Raw genomic sequence first — 16913 nt, forward strand, 5'->3', positions numbered from 1 at the left:
GAGCAAGAACTTCTCCTTCACAAGCAATGTGAGATTTCATACACCACTTACCATTATCCTTATCATATGGGGTATCACAATCTAACCCCCTTAAATTCCCGACATCCTTGTCAGGCCAATACTGTTACAAGAGAATTACGGAGAGGATTTTATGGGATTAGTTTTGTAACATTAGGCTGAAAGACGCGGTTGTAAATTAGGTAGAATTAGGTACCGACTGCTGTAAATAGTTGACATACATACCTTCCTATGTGAGCATCCTATGTAAATATTTGTCTATATAAATGAAAAAAAAAATCCGAGAGAAAGAAGAGGGAGACCAAAGTTAACATGGTATCAGAGCCCTTACTCTGATTCATCGTTGTGGTCTAAATCATTTTTTGAGTCACGACAGGAGGAATTATTTTTCTGTGTTTCTGCAAGATTTCTTCTTGCTTTCGGTAGTTTTGTTGGAGTCATAGCTGTCTGGGTTGTCTCAGCCTGTGGGCTCAATCATTTGGTGGTTGTCGACCATTTCTAGCGTGGCTGACGACGGTGCTGGTCACCATTTTCCTCTCTGACTGCTACCGGGCAGTGTAGTTTTTGGTGCTTGTCGGTAGATTGGTCCTTGTCGGCACCTTCTGGATTGTTTCTGGTGGCCGTAGGCGTATGGTGTCTCCGTTAGTGCTGATAGGCAGTTTCTGTGGAGGAATGTGTGGGTGTTAAGTGGTTGTCGGCATTTTTTTAGGAGTGTGGTCCTGTTCTAGGTAGTCAGCATTTTCCGTGGTAGCTGAGTGGTGTTCGACGACATCTGTGGCAGTGGAGTGGCTGGGCTGCTTCTGGTGATTGACGAACTGTTTCTCTCTGCTGTGTCGTTTTTCACACAGGTCTGATTTGCCGATTCCTTTGTGCTGGGTAGCTGTTTCAATTGCTGGACAGGTGCTTTTTTTTTTTTTGGTCTTGGCAGTACGTGGGTTCTCAGCAGAGGCATTTCTGGTTTGCCTCTCTGTTTTGTGCTTATTATTACCTTACCTTTGGGCTTACTTTGGGCTTACCTTGGGCAGTACATGGGCTGCCAATTATTTGGGCTATTTTTTGGATCATTTTGATTTGAGCTGCAAATTATTTCCGTCCTCTTATTTTATTTGCATTACGTGCTTGAGCTTATTTTAGTGGACTGTTCATCATGTCTATTGAAAATACTATTATTCGATTTACTGGAAAGAATTTTCCTACATGAGAATTTCAAATTAAAATGTTCTTGAAATGAAAAGAATTATCAAATCATATTGATAGTTCTGTTCAAGTTCCCAGTGATTAGCATTTGCTCAATGGAAGGTCAATGATGCTAAGGTAATCTCTTGGCTATTGGGGACGACTGAGTCTCATATTGCAACCAATTTTCGTTGTTTTACTACGGCTCAAGCAATGTGGGATTATCTTCACCGTATTTGCCACCAGGATCATAGTGCTCGAAAATTCCAATTAGAATTGAAAATTAGTAATTATAATCAAGGAAACTTACCTATCGCCCAATTTTATTCTGATTTCATTAACCTTTGGAGCGAGTACTTTGCCATTGCTTATGCTAAGGTTCCCACTGTGGCCCTCGCAGCTTTTCAAACAGTTCATGCTGATAATCAACACGATCAATTTTTAATGAAGCTTCGATCCGAATTTGAGCACGTCCGCGCTGGTTTATTGAACCGTGATCCGGTTCCTTCTTTGAATCTTTGTTTGGGAGAATTGTTGAGTGAAGAACATCGGTTATCCACTCAGATGGGTATGACTTCTGATAAGGTCTTTTCTGAGACTGTGAATATAGCCTATGCAGCACAAGGGCGAGGGAGGAACAAATTGCAATGTTTTAGTTGCAAGGAATTTGGTCATATTGCTCGCAACTGTTTTAAGAAAGTTTGTAAGTACTGCAAGAAAGAGAGTCATATCATTAAAGACTGTCAAATACGGCCTCAGAATCGCCAATTCCAAGCTTTTCAGGCTGCTGTTTAGTCCTCTACTTCTTCTTCTATGCCGCCTACTGTAAGCTCTGCTTCATCTGTTCTCACACCAACAATGGTCCAACAGATGATTGTGTCTGCTTTTACAGTCGTAGGCCTGCAAGGTACAGGTACTAACTCAACTTCTTGGATTGTTGATTCAGGCGCTTCTAATCATATGACTGGTAATATGACGAGTCTCCATGGTGTTCGTAAGTATAGAGGCCTGCAAAATATTCAGATTGCTGATGGCAATACTCTTCCTATTATTGCTCTTGGTAATTTGGGCTCTTCATTTCGTGATGTTTTTGTCTCTCCTGGATTGTCTACCAATTTAATTTCTGTTGGACAATTGGTCGATAATAATTGTGATGTTCACTTCTCTCGTAGTGGTTGTGTTGTGCAGGATCAGGTGTCGGGGACGGTGATCTCAAAGGTTCCTGCCCTTACAGTTTTCTACTCCTACTGTTGTTTCTCTTGCTTGTACGGCTACTGTCAATACTCATGAAATCTGGCATAAGAAATTAGGTCATCCTAATTTTGGTGTATTGGAGACATGGTTTTTTGAGCAATAAAGACTCATTTTCTTCTTCTCCTGTATCTTTTGATTGTGTCACTTGTTGTCTTGGTAAAAGTAAAACTTTATCTTTTCCTACGCATGATAGTCGTGCTTCTCACTGTTTTGAGATTGTGCATACTAACGTTTCGAGTGTGAGTCCTATTATTTCTCATGGTCAGTATCGTTATTTTGTGACGTTTATTGATGATTATAGTCGATTAACCTAGATATATTTTCTCCGTTCTAAAACTGATGTATTTTCTGTCTTTCAAAAATTTGTTGTGCTTGTCGAGACACAGTTCAGTACGTGTATCAAAACTTTACGCTCCGACTCAGGAGGGGAGTACATGTCTTATTCTTTCCAAACTTTTCTTCAGCATAAGGGGATCATTTCCCAACGTTCTTGTCCTTATACTCCTCAACAAAATGGAATCGCTGAGCATAAAAATTGTCATCTTTTAGATGTTCGTACTTTGTTGATTGATTCTTCTGTACCTTCTAAGTTCTGGGTAGAAGCTCTATCTACTGCTATCTATTTGATCAATCGTTTGCCTACTACCACTTTAGATTTTGATTCACCCTATTTTTGCTTATTTGGCATATCTCCTGATTATCAATCCATTCATATTGTTGGGTGTGTTTGTTTTGTTCATTTGCCACCTGTTGAGCGTCACAAACTTGCTGCACAATATAGTCCTACTCAGGAAGGATTTGTTTGTTATGATGCTCATGCAAACAAATTCCGAATCTCACGAAATGTGATTTTTTTTTAGAATCAATATTTCTTTCAGTCTCAGGTTATTTCTGATCTTCCTATTACTCTTCTTCCTGCTTTTGATGATGTGTCTTCTTCTATTGAGCGATTTAAACCAAGTTTGGTATACCATCAACGTCCTTCCCCTACTTCAATGCCCCTTCTAGATACTGGTCCGTCATCTAATTCTGCGGCTCCTATACCCCGGCACTTCACCCGGGATACACATCCACCAGATAGGTATGGTTTTCCTCATACTTCGCTTACTGCCACTCTTGGCACTATTTCTGTTCCTCACTCATATACCAAGGCAGCCACCCAAGCATGTTGGCAACAGGCCATGCAAGAAGAAATCCACGCTCTTCAAGAAAATCACACTTGAGATCTTGTGACTTGTCCATCTGGTGTAAAACCTATTGGTTGTAAATGGGTGTACTCAATCAAGTTTCGGTCTAATGGGTCACTAGACAGATATAAGGCCCGTCTCGTGGTTCTTGGGAATCGACAAGAGTATGGTATTGATTAAGAAGAGATCTTTGCACCTATTGCCAAAATGACTACTATGCGAACTATTTTGGCACTTGCTGCGTCGCAAGGATGGTCTCTTTGGCAGATGGATATGAAGAATGTTTTTCTGCATGGTCTCTATGTCTCCACCTCCTGGCATGTTTGCTACACCTTCCTCAGAGGTTTGTCGGCTACGCCGATCCTTGTATGGACTGAAACAGGCTCCGCGTGTATGGTTTGATAAATTTCGTTCTACCCTGCTTGTTTTTCATCTTACTCAGAGTCAGTTTGATTCCTCTCTCTTTCTGCGCAAGACATCTGCAGGAATTTTATTACTTCTGGTATATGTTGATATTGTGATTACTGGCTCTGATAATGAGTTAATTGAGTAATTACAACAGCATCTCCATGCCTCTTTCCACATGAAAGATCTTGGTCCTCTGTAGTACTTTCTTGGTCATGAGGTGCAACTTACTCTGATCGGTACGTTGTTATACCATCACAAATACACACAGGAAGTGATTTCACTAGCTGGTCTCCAATCAGGTAACTCTGTTCTTACTCCCTTGGAAGTCAATCTTAAGTTTCGTCAGGAGAAAGGCAAGCTCTTATCAGATCCATCCTTATATCAACAGCTTGTTGGAAGTTTGAACTACTTGACGATTACTCATCATGACATTTCTTTTGTTGTGCAACAAGTTAGTCAATTTATACAGGCTCTACGACATCTTCATTTAGTTGTTGTGCGCCGTATTATCCGATATTTGAAGGGCACAATTTATGCAGGCTCTACGACATCTTCATTTAGTTGTTGTGCGCCGTATTATCCGATATTTGAAGGGCACCTCTACACGCGGGTTTTTCTTTCCTAAAGAATCTCCCTTACAGTTAGTAGGGTATAGTGATGCTGATTGGGCCGACTGTGCAGATACTCGTCACTCTATTACTAGCTGGTGCATGTTCTTAGACAATGCACTCATTTCTTGGAAGAGTAAGAAGCAAGACAGAATTTCTAAGTCCTCTACTGAGTCAGAGTATCGTGCTATGTCTTCAGCATGCTCGGAGATTACTTGGCTTCGTGGGTTATTAGGAGAACTTAGTTTTCCTCAACTGCATTCCACTCCTCTTCATGCTGATAATACCAGTGCTATTCAAATTGCTGATAATCCTGTATTCCATGAACGTATGAAACATATTGAAGTCGATTGTCATTCCATCTGTGAATCATTTGACAAACATGTGATTACTCTTCCTTACATCTCCACCGAACGTCAAACTGCAGACATATTTACAAAAGCCCTTTCTCGGCACCGACATCAGTTCTTGGTTGACAAATTGATGCTGGACAGGGGGGTGTTATGAGAGAATTACGGAGAGGATTTTATGGAATTAGTTTTGTAACATTAGGCTGGAAGATGCGGTTGTAAATTAGGTAGAATTAGGTACTGACTACTGTAAATAGTTGACATAAGTACCTTCCTATGTGAGCATCCTATGTAAATATATTTTCTATATAAATGAAATAAATCCGAGAGAAAGAGGAGGGAGACCAAAGTTAACAAGTATGTTGTAGGTGGCACAGCTCAAGTTCCACATAACACCCCAATGAAAGGCCCAAACCACATGACCTATACTTCAAAATGACTAATCAATGATGCAATTGGAACCCTATTTGAACTTTATAAAGAGCAAAAACTTATCCTTCCCAAGTAATGTACTTTCCCATAACCCAATAAAAACACATCTAAACATTTTCAAAGATATTCTATAAAAATTAAAACATTCTCAAATTTTTCCTCAACCAAACACACCCAATTATTTTATATGGAAAAATATGTAAAAAGTTTTGTAAGGAATGAACTATACCATGAAAGGAAGGCAGTTTAAATACTCTATTACTCATATCCACAGCAATTCCTTCTAAAGCACGGAACATCCCAGCCCTTGACATCATCGCTCTTCCTTGGCCAATATACAGGCCATTTCGTTCGACATAATATGCATCTACAATGATAATAATAGCATGTGTTAACCCGCAATATTGAATAACTTTGCACAATGTAACTTAACTAAACTTTTAAGTTTTCAAACCTAAAGCATGCAAAAGACGAGAGAACATTTACAGCAATACCTATTCATAAAGTTTTTTTTGATAAGTTATACCTATTAATAAACTAAAACCAACATTAAAAAAAAAAAAATGAGACTTATGTCCAGCATAAAATCGATAAAACTACCAGCAGTCCAGATTCTAGAATGAACATTACAAAACTTAGACAGACAAGTTCAAACTCACGAAACTACTTATTATGATGGCTCTGCCTGTCCTAAATTGAATCTGCAATCCTTGCTTTTAACTGTGATAACCATGCATCAACTCCTCAACATGATCTTCACCCTGATTCCTCAATGATCTTCATGGAAATCCACCAAGCAAGAGGTTCACATTAAAGCTCATTCCAACGCTGGAAAATCCACGAAGCTACTCACCCTTGTGGAAAGCCAATTTCACATGGGTCGTTTCTAAAACATGGAGGATGACTAGTTTTTCACAGGTAACAAGGAGGACAATATTTTAAAGTATCAACATCCAAAATCTACTATTCTCTTAAAAAAACACTTCTTTCTTTTCTTTTTTTCTTTTTTTTTTTTTTTTGGTGTGGTCTAGCCTTTGGAATGTGATGAACATATTAGCATGCAAAAATCTTATTATATATTAGGAAATATTCATTTAAAGTGGGGAAAAATCTTGGAAATCCATAAACGTGAAACGCCGACTCATTAGAACTTAATTATAATACAGTTGGTTTGGGCTTTTTAAGCACCGCATGCAAATGCAGTTTCAAACATCCTTTGGACATCACAAGCTGTTTGACCATTTTTTACTAATAGAGCACTCAAACAAGGGTTAAGCTGTTATAAAATATCATTCATACAAGATATCATACATGTTCCAAATAAAGCTTTCAGTTTATCCCATGTACACAGTTTGAATGATACATTATTCGAAAGTCAAAGAACTGTTTTGTAATATTCAAGGCATTTTTGTTAAAAATTTTAATTAAGTAAATAGTCGAATTTATTAAAAGTGAAAAGGGCTGTAACTCTAGCATATGGAAGGTATTTGAAAACAAAGTGACTGTGTAGGGAGAATGAGAACAAAAATTCATAAAATTAATAAGAAAAACGAGCACTATTGTAAAGGCATTTAATTATAACGTCGTCCCTCACAATCTTCAAAATTGCAAGCATTGTGTTCCTTCCAAATACAGCATATTAAGCACAAAGGGGTCATCTGCTAAATGGTTACCCCACTCTGCTTGTGTCTACAATCTAATACATCACCAATTATCTATGGTTAGGATCTTTCCTGGTGATGCCATCCATGGAAAGAAAGCCACTCACGAAGGAGTCTTAGGGTATGTTTGGGTTGGGAAAATGTAAAGAAACTTTAAGAAAAGTTAAGCCTTTGGCCTCCTTTAGATAGTTAGATGAGATAAGATAATCTGTGAATAGTAATAAAATGATTTGTGAATAGTAGTGAAATTATTTGAGTTAAGATGTTTTATGGGATTTTGAAAAATGAGAGTGAAAAATGGGAATAAAAATATTATAAAGTTAAAATATTGTTAGAATATAATTTTTTAATATTATTTTTATTTTGAGATTTGAAAAAGTAGAATTATTTTTTGTGTTTTGTTTAGAAGTTTTGAAAAAGTTATAATGATTAGGTAATGATTTGATGAAAAAATTGAAAATTTGAAATTAAAAAGTATTTATGTTTATGGTTTTTGGATGTTGAGATGAGATGGGATGGGATGAAATGAAATGAAATAAGTGGATCTTGCAATCCAAACGGGGCCTTAACCATTTCCCTAGAAGGGCTCGATTAAACAAAAAGGATGACACCATTTAATATATATATATATATTATACGTAATATATATATATGGTCCAAATGCATGAAATAGTTTGTCCTAATGATTAAACACCTTTGTTCAACAAATTTTGTAGACATCCATACCAATTATGTCTACAGGTGATATCAGGAGCTTTCAATCTGATAACAATATGCCTTTTGCATGAGATAACAAGGTATCTGAATTTAACAACGGAACCTTTCAGTGCACTCTAAATCTGAACCTCTAAACACTTTGGACCTAATGTTTCCTATGCTTAATTTGCAGTCCAGCAATACAGTACAGCAGTTCCAAGGAAGTAATAATTTGATTTGATGCTTACCAAGTCACTCTGCTTCAAACAGCTTGTTTACCTTTTTATGGGTAAAATAAATAAAAAATAAAAAAACAGCTTGTTTACTTATAAACTCCAAATCCAATAATACTTTTCATTCTAACAACCCACTGAATTTCTATGTAAATTGAGCAGGGAACTTCAGGAAATGCAACACACCCGTCAGTAAAGTCATGATCAATTCATTAAAAGTACTTGTTAAAAGAATAAATGGTGAAGTGTTTATGCATAAGGATGTGGGATGAAGTCCAAGAGAATGTGTGTGCTTGCCTGTCTCCAAGCCCTGAAGAACACTCCCACGTGTTATACCAATATGCCATCCACCATCCAGACCAGGCTGCTCTACAGCTGCTGAAACTGCAATCCTATCCCCTTTCTCAACATGAGCACTGCAAGCCATTACACCAGGAACATAGACCTAAAGATAAATTACAATTAGATCCCTCATCTACAAAATAATCTGTTCCCGATTCAAAATGTACTCCTCAACCCACCATCCATTATTTGATGAGAGAGAGTTAAATAAAGATAATAACTACAAAATAAGGAAAAAAAAAAAAGTAATGGAATCTGTCACAAATTATTTCCAAGGTTCAATAAAATAAAATAAAAAATATTATTAGATTACTAAATATCTAGATTATTAGAACATTAATTACATAGTAAATTCACTTCTTTCATGAGCATAAACCTTGGAATAATTGGTATCTAGCATGGTGTCAGAACTTGAGTTGTTGGTTCATACCATGCTTCAAGTTCGCACACCATGTTAGTTAAATATTCTACTCTATGTGCTCACTTATAAAAGTCGAGTTTGACCCACACCTAAGAAGTTTTAGAACATTAATTAAGTTATTAATTTCACCTTTTCCAACCCCTAGGGCCTAGGGGTTGGCTCAAGTGGTAAAGACCTTAGGCTTGGGGCCTAGGGGTATGCTCCCCCCAGATCTAAGGTTCAAATTCCCTTGAGTGCAAACAATTTCTAGGGGCCATCGGACAAAAGATTTTCTCCTTGAATTACCCAAGGTGCACTTGCAGGAAACTCCTTGCCAAAGGCCTATGCACCCCCAGGATTAGTCAGGGTGTTGTTCTTGGACACCCAGTGCAAATCCAAAAAAAGAAAATAGAAATCACCATTTCCATTAATTTAAGCTTACGGAATAAGAAATTATTGAATGGAGATCATATTAATTGCCCATTCTAGATCTCTATGAATTTATTTCAAACATCTAAATCTTACCGAAGCCCAAAAGTACAGGGGAAAAGGATTTGGACTTTAAGATTTTCAATGACAAAAAGAGGGGGAGGGGGAGCGGAAACACATGGAAGAAGAGCTAATATTTTAAGATTTTAAACATACAGTCAGCCAACTCTAGGCACGAAAGTGGAAAAAAATAATCATAATGAATTGCCATGAATTTGGTACATGTCAAATTAAAATATTACATGAGCTGCAATGCAAATATAGTCGCAAAAATATACTCCTCCAATTTTAGAAATTATATATTGTGCTAACCTGAGCACCCCGAAGCACTGCCTCAGCACATTTACGACTCACAATTACCTCCTTAGAGGGTCTATCATGTGTATGACCATAATCAATCATGTGGGGTCCTGAACCCTTAACAAACACTACATAATCTAACCCAGGAATCTGACACTTAGATACAGGACAAGTTTGTATGTCTTCTTTCAGAGCCTCTGCCACCTTGCTCCAGTCATTCAAGTTCTGGGGAACATCAGTTTCTTTCAAACAGCATTCTGGTTCCAGACCTGTATCAGCATCAACATTGGCATCACATTTGCTTATGTTATCATTGGTATTGTCATGCCCTGTATCATTCATAATTGCCGCTAACTTCTGAATAACAGCATCGCTAGTTGATTGTAGGGTATTCACACGTATACAAGAGTAGCAAGATGGGCGCCTAATCCAAGAATGCAAACATTGAAATAGAAACAAATAAAAAAAAATTATTAAAGCCAAGAAAACAAACTAATAGCACATACAAAGAAAAGCATAAACCAAACTTTAATAATTAGAATAATCACTCAATGCTGTAGAATTTCCATTTTTAGAAGATTTTTTTTTATTAAGTAAAAATATTATATATATATCAATAGGAGTAACCAAGTACACTAGACGTATACAAGAAAACACCTAACCCATACTAAAGAGCCCATGAAAAACTACCCAAAATACACTTAAGCCCGAATTAGAATGGAACACACCTCTCCAACCCCAACCCCTTGTTTCCCGTAAAACTAATACTCTATCCAAAACTCCCTCTACAGGAATGTCTTCACAATGCCCTCCCTTTAGTCTTCCCTCAACTTGAGCTACCACCCTTAGCGTCGCAGTTAATTTCCCAAGAAATACACTATAACTCCTTGCTTTTCTTGAAACTTAATTTGGTTTCACGCGCATGGCCCTCATCAATCGCAGTGAGTAGTGCTTTAAATTGGTCTTCACATCCTTCATGTGAAATCCCCTCGATATGCTGAATCTTGTTAACTTTATTCAAAACCCAATCCAGTGGTAAACCCGCTATATCGTTTATCGGAGGAAGAGAAACCAGGGGAATAACATTATCCTCAATCACAGTACCCAACTACATTCCCGATTCTAGACATTCCTCCACACAAGGCACCAACAAAAAATCCCGAATCTCCTCAATTGTTTCTATCACCATTAAAGGTTCCTCCCCTCCATCGATGAGGACATTGCTTCTTTGTGCACCCCCCCTGACGATCCTTGCAATGCCACTTTGTCAGACCCTACTACTCCCTCAGGAGGCATAGAATAGGTAGAGGAAGCACTACCTTCTGTTATCCCATTTTCGTCTTCTAAAAGAGGCTCATCTGTTTCTTCCAAAGTACTCAAGACCCTGGAGGGACCCCATCTTCAACTAAAAGAGAACCCTGGACAACAATACCAACCCCATTTGCGACTGGTGGCTGACGGTCTACTACTCCCTCAAGAGGCTTAGTCGACAAGCTGCCGATGTCCTGGGTGACACCGGCATTGACAGAAATGCCGAAGTCCGACGACCCTATCTATGATGGCGGAGAAACACCCTTGGCCGGCACTCTTGAGGCATTTAGAAGATCGATAGAATGAGAGTATGAACTTAGGCTTTTAACATAAAGGAATCTGACCGATTAAGAACCCAATAATAGGCCCAGCCCAAAGGCCCATGAAATGATGAGCAAGCCCAAGGATTTTGCTTGCCAGCCCACAACTCCGCACCAACTTCAATCCATTTTATCAAAGTCAAAGTCGGATCAGAGTCTATGTAAGAGTCGAATTTTCAAGATACCAACTCCAACGTAGTTGGTGCTCAGTCCTAATATTATACATATTTATTAAGTTATACTTAATGTTAAACTAGTTAACAGTATTTCTATTTATAATGTAACGCCTCAATGGAATACCCAAGCCACATGGCCTATACTCCAAAATGACTAGTCAATGATACAATTGGAGCTTTATTTGAACATTATAAAGAGCAAGAACGTCTCCTTCCCAAGTAATGTGGGATCTCATACACCACCTACCCTTACACATCATATGGGTTTTCACATTCTCCACCCCTTAAATTCCCAACGTCCTCATCATGCCCCGTCCTTCATAAGTGGCACAGCTCAAGTCCCACATTTCTGGTTGGGATATGCTCTAATACAATTTGTAACGCCCCAATGGAAGGTCTAAGCCACATAGCCTATACTCTAAAATGACCAATTAATGATACAATTGTAGCCCATTGCAACATTATAAAAAGCAAAAACTTTTTCTCAAGCAATGTGAGATCTCATCCACTACCTACAAGGACATATCATATGGAGTATCACAATTTCCCCCATTAAATTCTCGATGTCCTTATCAGGCCCGTCCTTTGTAGGTGGCACGGTTCAAGTCTCACATTTCTGGTTGAGATTGGGTCTGATACCATTTGTAACACTCCAATAGAAGGCCTAAGCCATATGACTTATACTCCAAAAGAACTAGCCAATGATACAATTGGAGTCCCATTGGAACATTATAAAGAACAAGAACTCTTCCTTCCAAAGGAATGTGGGATCCCATACACACATTACGATACTCCATATGATGTGTAAGGGGAAATCTCATATTGTTTTGGAAGGAAAAATTCTTGCTCTTTATAATATTCCAATGGGACTCCAATTGTATTATTAACTAGACCTTTTTTAATATAGGTCATACAGCTTAGACCTTCTATTGGAGCATTACAAATGGTATCAGACCCTATGCCAACTAGAAATGTGGGACTTCAACTATGCCACCTACGAAAGATGGGGCCGATAAGGACGTCGGGAATTTAAAGGGAGAAATTGTGATACTCCATATGATATGTCCTTCTAGGTAGTGGATGGGTGTTCCAATGGGCTCCAATTGTATCATTGACTAGCATTAACTAATTTTTTTAGAGTATAGGTCATGTGGTTTAGGCATTCCATTGGAGCATTACATATAACAAGTTAGAAAACTAGCCGGTTAAAAAAGCAAAGGCCCTAATCTTAAACTTATATTTATAAAATAGCTAGAACCTAGTGGTCATAATATCAACATTTTACATGGACCATAATTGATGCAAGGATTAAAACAACGCATTGAAGTCATTAGTATCAACACTATTAAATATGCAAAATCACACCCCACTAAACTTATCATTCCTTCTATCCTTCACAAAAAACAACAATCATCATACAAATTGAGAAAATTGCATTAGGCTCAGAAAGGTAATTTCAGAATTTCTCTTCTTTACGAGTCCTCGGTAACAAAGTAGACTTATATTGACAACGTGAGATAAAGTCATACATTCAGAAAATGAATAGAAAATATAAATGCATTAATGTTTCTTATTTACTCTTTGCGGATGATACTTTGATCATGTGTGAGCCTAATTATGATCAGATCCGCTCATTTCGGGCACTTTTGCTATGTTTTGTAGCTGTTTCTGGTTTCAAAGTCAATTTTTCTAAATCTGAAATGGTTCCTGTAGGTTTGGTCAATAATCTAGGAGGTTTGGCTGATATTTTGGGTTGAAAGATTTCTACTCTGTCATGAAGTATCTGGGTCTTCCCTTGGGGGGCACCTTTTAAATTGAAGGCAATTTGGGACAGGGTTTTAGAGAAGATTGAATGTAGATTGGCTGGCTGGAAGAGGATTTACTTGTCTAAAGGTAGTAGAATCACCTTAATCGAGAGCACTTTATCTAATATCCCAACCAATTTCCTATCTTTATTTCCACTGCTTGCAGGAGTGGCTAATAGAATGAAAAGGATATTCCATGACTTCTTGTGGGACAAATTGGTGGATGAGAAGAAATTCCACTTGCTCAAGTGGGATGAGATTTGCTCTCCTTTACATTTGGGAGGTTTGGGGTATAAGGTACTCTTAGGGAAATGGTTGTGGCGGTATCCTCAAGAAGCAAATGCCCTTTGGAGGATTGTTATTGATGCCAAATATGGGAGTATTTGGGGTGATTGGTGCTCAAAGAAGTTAGAGGGGCGTACGGAGTGAGAGTGTGGAAATTCATTCACAATGGATAGAAGGAATTCTCCAAAAATTTCAGCTAGGGGTGATAAAAAAAAAACCAGTAAACCGGTGAACCGAACTAAATCTGTGGGTTCAGTCCGGTTCAAAACTAGATCAATGTAGTACCGATTTTATTTTTCTCAAAACCAGTCGTAACAGGTCCGGTTCCAATTTTTCTTTTTCTAATACTAGACCGGACCAATTCATATTTATATATATATATATTTAATTTTTATAATATATAAAATATTTTTTATATTATATATAATTTTATATATAATTATACATAAAATAATTTCATATTATATGCTAAATTACTAATTAATTTGATATTAAATTTTAAAATCCTATTATTCATGTATAATAATGATCTAATAATATAAAATTGATATAACATTGAATATAACATAAAATTAATCTTATAAATTTTAATATAACATTTGATATAACATTATCATTAAAAAATTTAATTTTATGGCATAAAATTAATATAATATAAAATTTTAATCTTAAACATGAACATTTGATCATATGTTATTAATATATACTATATATATTAAGGATAAATACACTTTATAGCATAATAAATTATAATATATATTCTTTTTGATAAATTCATTTCTATATATTTGATCATATACACTCATATAAATGTGTATGTAACCATTATATCATCACTAACATACATGTAACCAAGCATATTATCACTAAAATATATAATCAAATATATAAATAAGTTAGATACTAACATATTATCACTAGCATATATGATGGTTATTCATATCTCAAAACTGGTGTATACCGATTTGGTTCTAAAATATGTCTAAAATTGGCACAAGCCAGACCAGTTGCACCCCTAATTTCATATTTGAAATGGATAGGGGTAACTGGATAAGTTTTTGGCATGACATATGGTGTGGAGACATGGTCTTGAAAATTGCTTTCCCTTCCCTCTTTAGAATTGCTTTGGATAAAGGCGCTTTTGTGGCTGATTGCATGGACAACACTTCAGGCTTTACTCAGTGGTCAGTAAGTTTTATTAGAGATGCTCATGATTGGGAGGTGGGGACCATCATTGATTTCTACAGCTTGCTCTATGCTCTTAACTTAAAAGTTGAAGGGGAAGATAGATTAATATGGAATCAACTTGGTAATAAGAAATTTTCGGTTAGATCTTTGTACAAGGTTTTGATGTCACACCTTTCTACTGATTTTTTCCCTTGGAAATATATTAGGAGATGCAAAGTGGCACTAGAGGTCCATTTCTTCGAGTGGTTGGCTTCTCATGGGAAAATCCTTACTATTACTAAGCTGAGAAAGCATGGTATCGTAGTAATGGATTGGTGCTTTATGTGCAAAAGGTGTGAAGAATCCACAGATCATCTCCTTCTTCATTGTGAAGTGTCAAGGGCTTTGTGGGATGAGGTCTTTACCAAGCTTGGCATTGCTTGGGTGATGCCTAAGAGTGTGGAGAATCTTTTGGCCTGTTGGAGAGGGATTCGAGAAATCATCAAATAGCAGCCGTTTGGAAGATGGTTCCTCTTTGCCTTATGTGGTGTATATGGAATGAGAGGAATGGTTGCTGTTTTGACAATAGAGAATGCTCAGTGGATGGGATTAGGGCTTTCTCTTTTCATTCTTTGTTGCTTTGGGCTTCTGCTTTTGCAATGGGTGGGTTTAGTCCCAATGACTTTCCTACTGTTTTTCAGTTTTAGTTTGTAATTAGGTGTTTTCTCATGTATACTTCATGTGTACTTGGGCTATGCCTAATTACATGGTTTCAATAAATTTCTTACTTATCAAAAAAAATATATATATACAAATGCATGCCAAGCTTGTTGTGAAAAGATATATTTACAAGTTATATCATACAAGTTATATCATACTAGATTCGGGACTTGTTTGGACACTTGAAGTACCTCAAAATTCTATGAATAATAGTAACATAGTTTGAGATAAAATATTTTATTAGATTTTAAAAAATGAGAGAGAAAAAGTTAAATAAAAATATTATAAAATTCAAATTGAATATAATTTTTTAATATTATTTTTATCTTGAAGTTTGCAAAAGTTATATTGATTTTTTGTATTTTGTTTTGAAATTTGTAAAAATTGTATTGGTTTTATATTTGGATAATTATTAGATGAAAAGGCTGAGAATTTGAAATCAAAAAGTGTTCTGTGTGTAAATAATGTTTGAGAAGAAAATTATGAGAAATTTTGAAAATTTCATGTCTCATTTTTGTGTCCAAACCCTCAGATATATAAGGCTGTGTTTGTATGCTAAAGTAATCTCAGATGATTTCAGTTTATCTGTAAATAATAATGTTTTGTGAATCTCTTTGAGATGTGTTTGAATGTAAATAGGTTAAGATATGTGTTTGAATGTATGAAGTAGATTTAACTTTTTATGAAAAGTTGAAAAAAGTAGTAGGTTTAATCATTGTTTGAGATGGGTTGAGCTGATCTTGACATCCAACATAGCTTAAGATTCTAGAATGTTGAATTTCTTAGTTTCACGCGCTTTATCAGTAACCAAACAGCTCTTGAGAAAAGATCGATGCAGCATAAAGAACTGGTTTTTAGGACAATGAATGGATAAACATTGACAGTACAGTATGAAAAGAGAAAGAATTGCAGTAGAGATACAGTACGTTAGTGCATCGGAAACGCGCGAGAAATGGTCGGCTCCGTAGGCCTTGACGAAGTACTCCTCAACCTGAGAATTCCATCGCAGAATCGGGTTGTAACAGTATCGCTCCGACATATCCTCCATCTGTACCCAAAGACGTTCGGCAGCTTCGGCTACCAGTTTAGAAAATCACGTCTGTGTGTGTCTATACTATATATATATATAGAGAGAGAGAGAGAGAGAGAGAGAGCGCGCCTTGGGTATTTTAGGATTTGGGAGAGAGAGGAAGCGCCTGCAGGAGGTTTGAAGCAAATCCCTCGCTTTCTTCATTCAAAGAGGCGGAAGGAGAAGCGTGTGCTCCATCAGTGCATCACTGCGAGGAGAAACGGTTGTGTTGGGCTTTCACATGGTAAAAAGAAGTTATATCTCAATAAGTTCATATCACCAGGCTTCGGTGTGGTGAGCCATTCTGTTTGGATCATCTAGGCCCATTTGCCGACTAAACCATGTGTAGATATGAAAAATATATCAAATATTTAAAAGTTTTGAGAATTTGGGTTAAGATTATGCTTTGGGATAAAAGTAGGGCCGGGCAAAAACTCCACAACTCCGACTCTGTCCGACATTCATTTGATAAATCGAAGTTTAAAGTTTAACAAGATTTTAAACTT

The 16913-nt window shown here is 36.9% G+C and overlaps 1 protein-coding gene across 5 annotated transcripts in view; it reads right to left on the reverse strand.

Annotated features, from left to right (window-relative positions):
• The window catches only part of LOC122307702 (rRNA (cytosine-C(5))-methyltransferase NOP2C), a 39774-nt gene extending 23123 nt beyond the window's left edge, over positions 1-16651 (reverse strand). For 3 of the 5 annotated variants that reach the window (XM_043120747.1, XM_043120746.1, XM_043120749.1), the window contains exons 1-5: positions 16498-16651; positions 16265-16386; positions 9567-9978; positions 8321-8468; positions 5663-5800 (exon numbers count right to left, since the gene is read on the reverse strand). In XM_043120747.1, coding sequence (XP_042976681.1) covers positions 5663-5800; positions 8321-8468; positions 9567-9978; positions 16265-16386; positions 16498-16572 — 895 coding nt within the window. In that variant the 5' untranslated portion in view covers positions 16573-16651. Of the gene's footprint in view, positions 1-5662; positions 5801-8320; positions 8469-9566; positions 9979-16264 lie in introns of all 5 variants that reach the window. The other 2 variants (XM_043120748.1, XM_043120750.1) reach the window with 2 other exon arrangements.
• Positions 16652-16913: the final 262 nt, after the last annotated feature.

The sequence above is a fragment of the Carya illinoinensis genome, chromosome 4 (assembly GCF_018687715.1).
Source record: "Carya illinoinensis cultivar Pawnee chromosome 4, C.illinoinensisPawnee_v1, whole genome shotgun sequence".
Lineage (NCBI taxonomy): Eukaryota > Viridiplantae > Streptophyta > Magnoliopsida > Fagales > Juglandaceae > Carya > Carya illinoinensis.